The sequence below is a fragment of the Montipora capricornis genome, chromosome 7 (genome assembly GCF_036669925.1).
Source record: "Montipora capricornis isolate CH-2021 chromosome 7, ASM3666992v2, whole genome shotgun sequence".
Taxonomy (NCBI): Eukaryota; Metazoa; Cnidaria; class Anthozoa; order Scleractinia; family Acroporidae; genus Montipora; species Montipora capricornis.
The window spans coordinates 41,242,499-41,249,998 of NC_090889.1; the positions used below are offsets into that span (position 1 = coordinate 41,242,499).

The window sequence follows — 7,500 nt, forward strand, 5'->3', positions numbered from 1 at the left end:
TTATGGTCCTTGGGCGATAGAATCATCAAATGTTCTTTTTTTTTACCTTTTACTCGCTTGCACGTGGTAGAACTCTCGGCTGGGACCGCTATATTGCTTTATCATTTTGCCACCAACGCGAGGTGCATGCGTAGTAAGACGTAAACAAAAAGTCGCTTATCTTCCTCGCATTGCAGAGGACTGATTAGAACTTTGAAATAAGTGTTATTTCCCCTTGATTCCGGGATTGTTTCGTTTTTTTACCTTCCAAGACTGGTTTTCTCTAGCGACACAAGCATAAGGTAAGCACAAGCAGCTTATGATAACGCAGACGAATAAACTTGTCTTAATAACACGGTATTTTGTCCTAAAAATATAATAATGATAAAAAAACAAAGAAAAAAAAAAGGCTTCGGAATTTGCGCATGCTTCTTACGCTCGCGCGTCGCTTGTGAAAACCACGAAATCCTCAATTGTGGGTGAAAAGAGTATGAGAACTAAAATTACCCTAAGAAAGACAACCGAACCGCAAAACGTCACGAACTAAATAAAAAAAAGGAACTCACCGCTTTGTGCAAGAGCACAAGCTAAAATGATCAACAATATCTCGTATTTTCCCATCACTTTGATTCACGGCGTCGCTGTATGGCTATCCGTCAACTCGCAGAGAAAACAAATGATTAGTGACGCACCCGCTACGTCAAAAACGTTAATTCTTTTAATTGAGTTGTCAATCAGCTAATCATCCATCATTCTAGTCCAGTTTCCCTCCTTTATCAGCCTTGTTTTCAAAGCGTTTCGAGTCACGTTGCCACCGTCTTTGTCGTGTTCACTGTAGATACGTTTACTCGTCAAAATTTCCTCTCCCAATTGCCGTACGTTCAACGACATGCCCTTCAATCTGGAAGCAGACGTACCGAGTGCCAAACCTTGAATTGCGGTTATAGTTACAAGAATTCACCTTCACTACTCGGACCCAAGGGAGGGAGGGAGGGACAGTGGGCTAATAGGAAGCTCACTGAACCCAGAGTAAAAATGGGTACCGGCAATTTGTTGCTAGCAGAAACTTTTCGCTGCGCTTTCACGTTCCTCTAATTTATGGAAAAAAAATTGCAGCCTCATGAAAACAATGCTACCAATCCCAGTAACAATCACAAAAGAAGAAATAGCGTTGTGTTAATTCATGAATTTCGTCAGTGAACGCAAAGAAAAAAATCTGAGCGAAGACTGGGGAAAGAGAGAGAGCCCCAACCCCAGTTTTCCCCGTCGCACTACATGTATTTCCTTCAAAAGCCTGGGTATAGGCACTGTTCCCGAAATTACTCAATGCTATTCATACATCGTACCAGTCAAATTACTGGAGACTTAAGATTGAGGGTTTTAAAACAAACCGCAGGTCGAAGTTTGTTTGAATGCCATAATACTCTTTGTTTGTCCCTCCGAAATTTTGCATTAGGATTGTTTCCATTTTCTCTTGGGACCATTATAAATCCCAACAGAAAGAGTATTATGGTATTTTTGATACTGGCTATTTGACATTAAGATTCCCGGGCGAATATTCGCCGGATAGCTTCAACACAGAACAATTTAACCACAAAAAAATTAATATGTCTACTCCCTTGTTGTCCGATAACACTTAAGCGTCAAGAAGGTAGTTTACGTAATACAGGAAGTAAACTTAAGCACATAACGTGAGTTTATGCTCTTAATGCGTAAGAAAAACTTTTCCGTAAATCACTTATCGCAAAACAGCACTCTCCACATTGAAACGTAAATCGCGCGCAGGATTAAACCGCGGCTACACGAGCGATTTTTTGCTTGCGCGGGTGATGCGATTTTTTCAAACTTTGTCGCGTCGCCAGCGCGAGATGAAAATCGCACGTGCAGCCACCCTTGAACTGGCGACGCGACCGGTGAAAAAATCGCAAGAAAAAGGTCGCCAGAGTTGAAACTTTCAAGACAAAATCGCAGAGATAGTTGCCCGTGTAGCCACCCTGCAACTTTTTGCCCGTGCTTGCGACGCGACTAAAGACCATTTAGCCAATTAAATTAAAGTAGGAATGTCTCTTTAGAGTGCCCAGGTCTCTTGAAGTATGCGATTCGCGCGGCCTTCAATTTGTCGCCAAAATTTGTCACAACTGTAGCCACCCTGGTGCGCAGGCGACTCGAGAAAATCTGAAAAAAATCGCATCACCGGCGCGAGACAAAAATCGCTCGTGTAGCCGCGGCTTTATTGTAGACGGAGGGCCGGAATGTTGAGGTGGTTAGCAAATGAAGGCAATCTAAGGAAGGTTACTCTTAATCTATTACTTCAATAAGAACCTGTTTTGATATTTGAGCTTAAAATAGGTTCTCACTTCCTTGGGTACGAATGGAAAATCACATTCAAACAGGTTCTCAAAAACTAAGCTCTCCTAAATGGGTGTTTTACTATACACCACCATCTAGGAATAAGACCTTTTTGTAGATACGGCGGCCATTTTGATTTCTATTGTTTCGAAAGACATTATGGGATGCTCAGATTTGCTCCCTGGGCATCCCATAATAGCTATTCGAAACAACAGAAATCAAAATGGTCGCCGTATCGGTAAAAAGGTCTATTGCTTCAATGGGACTTAAAGATCTACGACGGCGCGGCGTCGACTAAAACCTCACGTCAACATTTAACTTTGCACTACGTAAGTCTTTCTTTGTTTCGTTATCATTCAGTCTCATTCACGTCGTACAATGTTGCCAAATATTATAAAAATAACCTGGGTATGAGCAGTTACAGAGGAAAAGAGAAAATGAACGGCTCACCCTTGGAACCGGGTTCGATTCCCAGACTCGGCGTTATATGTGGATTGAGTTTGTTGGTTTTCTACTCTGCACCGAAGGATATTTCTCTGGGTAATCCGGTTTTCTCCTCTCCTCTCCTCAAAAACCAACATTTGACTTTATTCATTTCAGTTTACAGTGTCCCCAATTAGTGCTCCAGCGCTAGAACGACACTTAAAGTTCCTTTCCTTTCCTTTTTTTCTTTCAAAACTCACAATTCGTGATTTTACGTCGTTGTTAAGGCTCATTTACAAAGAGCGATTTTATCGCGCGAGAAGAGCTGCGATAAAATCGCAGCAAAGTTGCACTAAATTTCGAGCATGTTCGAATTTGCAGCCACAAGGCTGCGATCTCTCGCACTACAAATCGCAGTGAAATCGCCGGCTGTTCACACGCGCAATTTGCTGTCGCTGTAAAATCGCCGTTCGATCGCAGCTCTTGTCGCGCGATAAAATCGCTGTGTAGACGAGCCTTTATGCAGAGTATGGCAACATAAGGCGCCAAAATGCGTGCCGCACGTGCAGCACGATTCTTTTTCCTCTTTTAACCAATGATATAATTGTTTGTGGCGTTGTCGTTGCCGCAGCCATCGTCGTTTCTTAAACTCCGTAATTTGGCATTACTGCGCTCAGCGGTTGGTTAAAAAAAATCTCGCCACCGTTCTAACCAATGAGGTAAAATCAAATAAAATTGTGATTTTTATCGCAGTCGCTTCCCCGCGCATGGTACCGGATGCTTTTTTCTACAAAGCGTTATCATCGACTGCTTTGCTTGAGTACATTTATTGTGATTGGCCAAATAGATAACTTCGGATTTGCTTTCATGCCACTCAATAGGCCATTTTACAGTTGTTAGCTCAGGGACCTGGCCTATGAATGGCTGCGAGGCTCCAGTGACCTTGTATTGATACAGACCTCGCTGCTTTTATCATGTAAATTGTGCTGTTGTAACTCTAATTAGTCTACATTACCATTAGAAAAGCACATGAGTATGTAGCAAAGCAGGGTCACCGGCAGCCTCGCTTCCATTCTTAAGCCAGGTAACTTAGCTACAACTGTGAAATGGTCTATTAAAAACCGCTCAATCTCGTCTCTCGCTGACTCCGAGAACTCTGGTTACGAGATGACCACTCTGTGAGAGGACCAATGCACCCCCCTCCCTTCCCTGGTAAAAAAAAAAAACAACAACAACAATTCCCTTACAGCTAGGGCAGGTAAGGCGGGTAGTTTTCACGCTTTTAAGGATAAAGATATTAACCCACATCGATCAAGAGTTCGTAGGAAAAATAATGACAAGTTTTCAACTATCAGCAAGTCTGCATTGCCTCGTCCTCTTTGCTTGCTTGGAAATTTAGGATCTCTTTGTAAACCAGATCTGAGAAAAGAAAAAAAAATGCTGCCTTTAGTGAGAGTCCCCTCTCAACATTCCTTTCTCGCTCCTCGACTGCCTGCTCACCGGCCAAAATCCAACTCAGGACTCGAAGTTAACATTTTAGCCCACTAGCAAAGTTTTCCTGGTTAGCAGACGGGTAAAACCTTTAGCAAATTGTTGATGAAGTTGCTTTTCCTTTAAACAACCCTATCTAACAAATTGATTCGATTTGATACTTTGCATTAATGACCTGAAAGATTTTAATTGAAATATTTGGTCTCCTTTGTCGTGCTCCTGAAAGCCACTGCAGTTTGTCTCAGATGTAGTCCGTACATACCTTCTTGTGTTCGAACAGCTTTCTTGAAATGTTTCTAACTAGCAAATGTTTGCAAGTGGATATATATTTTTCTCACTCGTGCATTATCAAAGAAAAGTCGCATTTTGCGAGTTTGCGAGCGTTAATTTCGAGTCCTAAAATAAGATATACTCTCTAACCTCTCCATCTATCCGTTGGCCAATCCTTCGCTTCAAACTGAACTTCATCAAAAGGATCACAAGTTGGCTGTTAAAAATGAAAAACAGACAAAACACTTGGCAAAAGAAACTGTGTCTTATATCAACCAGCCCGTACGCAGGGTAATAACTTTGCAAATTACTTTACGATCCAACTGCCCAGGCAAACTGCCACCACCTAACCCATCTTCCATCCTTGGGCAATGGGCCACTTTCTAAATATAAATATTCAGCTTGATATTGAGGCAGAGTGGACAAAAACAATAGAAACAAGTTGCACTGAACGTGAAAGATATTAGCATATAATAATAATAATCATAATAACAACAACAACAACAACAACAACAGCAACAGCAACAACAAGGCAATCAAAGTGGATATAGCTTCACCCTAGGATCACACAGTGTATGAAAAGGAAGGTGAAAAGATTGAGAAATATCAGGACCTGAAGAGAGAAATTGGAAGACTGTGAGGGATTAGGCATCTGGAAGTGGTACCAGTAGTCGTTGGCACACTCAGAGTAGTAAGCAAAAGGTTGGATGCATGGCTTGAGAAGCTAGGTGTTACCATCAGAACGGCACTGTTGCAGAAAACAGCCTTGTAAGGCATAGCTAGGATTCTAAGGAAGCTGTTGGAAAGCTGAAGGAGAAGAAATGACAAAAAGGACCTTTAGCCATTGGCTATGGCTCGCTCCTTTGGTGTAATGTCGGCATAACATCCGCGAGAGCTAAAGCGTTACATTTACGTAATAATAATAATAATAATAATAATAATAATAATAATAATAATAATAATAATAATAATAATAATGTAAAGCACTACATCGATAAGACCAGTGAAAGCCCTTTGTGTAGATTATGTGGAAAAAAGATGTGAAAGCGTGCAACACTTGGTATGTGGATGTGAGAAATTGGCTGTGAAAGAATATAAGAGACAACACGACGATGTAGCAAAGAAAGTCCATTGGAGCACACGGAAAAGTGGTATGAACATGCCCCAGAAGGAGTAGTAGAAAATGAAGACGTCAAAGTTTTGTGGGATATCAACGTTCAGTGTGACAATGTGATAGAGGCAAGAAGACCAGACATAATTGTAATTGACAAGAAAGAGCGAAAGGGGATAATCATCCATATTGCTGTACCAGCTGATGTAAGAGTTGGGGAAAAAGAAAGGGAAAAAGTGTAAAAAGACCAGGACTTGAAGAGAGAGATCGGAAGACTGTGGAAACTCAAAGTGGTAGAAGTCGTACCTGTAGTGATACGAGCCCTTGGAAGTGTCACCAAAGGATTTGATAGGTGGATTGGAAAGCTAGGGATACCATTCAATGTTGGAGTAATGCAAAAAACTGCCTTGTTGGGAACTGCAAGGATATTGAGGAAAGTGTTGGAAATGTGAAGAGATAATTCTGTTAGCCTTTGGTCATTTGTTATGACTCGCCTAACAGAAGAAAAGGTGGCAATGACAACAGTCAGAACATGACGTTAAAACTTTATAATAATAATAATAATAATAATAATAATTATTATTATTATTATTATTATTATTATTATTATTGAAAAGCACCCACTAATGCCAATTTTGAAATGAGGGTTGTTTTTCATTATTAAGAAAGTCAATGACACTGTGATAAAAAAGATAGAAACATTCCTTACCAACAATCAGTGCCTATCTAAGGAGAAAAGGAAAGAGACCTCACTATAAACTGCAGGGCAACTTGAGTGGTCAATCATTCTTACCTCATCATCTGGGTCAGAATAGGTAGCAAGGTACGGATGAGCCAGCGCTTGCTCTGCAGTCAGTCGATTGTCAGAGTCCAGATCAAGCATTTTTTCCAGGAAATCTACAGCTAATAAAGAGAACAAAACATGCACGTTCTTTGTGGATACAAGCAAGGGAATCCCCTTGATGGCTTCTTGCAATTTTTCAAAACAAAAATTCAATGACGTTTGAACTGAATGGTGATGGTAATAGATTATATATCACACTAAATCTCATGCCAGCTTACAATTCTCACTCTGGGATGACAACGTCAATTTTCGGAAAATATCTGTTCGGAAGACGGTTTGAGATCTAGAATTTTCGGAACCCTTGTTTTAAAATCCCTAGCTTGCCTCCCTTTCCTAGGATTTTCGAACATCTAAAACATGATATAATTTGCCATTTTTAATGCATTTTTCCCCTAAAAAGGTCACCTAGAATTTTCGGGAGCCTTTTTTCTGGCTGAAATTTTCCAAAAGTTAAGTTTTGGTCCCTATAATTTTCGGATCACTAGACTTTCAGCTAGGGAATCCGAACAGATGAAACATTTTTAGGGGATAAAAATATGCCTATATCTACCGTTTAAATACTAAAATACGTTTAACAATGCTATGTTTAAGTGGTTTTGAACTATATTCTCGTTGGGTTCCCCTGAGATTAAACATCAGCCTGTTAAGGCACTTATTCTGGTAGCTGCTAATTATGCCACACGTTATATGTGCCATTAGTATCACCCAACTAGTGGACTAATGCAAATCCTACATTTTGATTGGCTACGCTACTAGATGAATATTAGTAATAGTCCTCAAGTACCGAAAAGCGTAACGCTTCACATTGAGCAATGGTGTCACAATTCCCGCCACACGTCATAAATACTTTTGAAATTTACAACAGCATGACATTTTTTTAACTGTCTAAATTCTCATGAGTATTCCTCCGTATGTCGGTTACAGAAACTAGCTAGTCTGCCAGAAACCTATAAATTGTTGAAATCATTCCTTGGTTATCATGTGTTTGCCAGAGTTGTTCACGAATATCCCAAATGTTTGTTTTCTTTTTGTG

General features: G+C 40.4%; 1 protein-coding gene across 1 annotated transcript in view; it reads right to left on the reverse strand.

The window, feature by feature from the left end:
• Positions 1 to 2,641: 2,641 nt before the first annotated feature.
• Positions 2,642 to 7,500, reverse strand: part of LOC138057222 (mitogen-activated protein kinase 14-like) — a 30,611-nt gene continuing 25,752 nt past the window's right edge. Inside the window, exons 11-13 of the mRNA XM_068903274.1 lie at positions 6,417 to 6,526; positions 4,663 to 4,729; positions 2,642 to 4,170 (exon numbers count right to left, since the gene is read on the reverse strand). Coding sequence (XP_068759375.1) covers positions 4,103 to 4,170; positions 4,663 to 4,729; positions 6,417 to 6,526 — 245 coding nt within the window. The 3' untranslated portion in view covers positions 2,642 to 4,102. The remainder of the gene's footprint in view (positions 4,171 to 4,662; positions 4,730 to 6,416; positions 6,527 to 7,500) is intronic.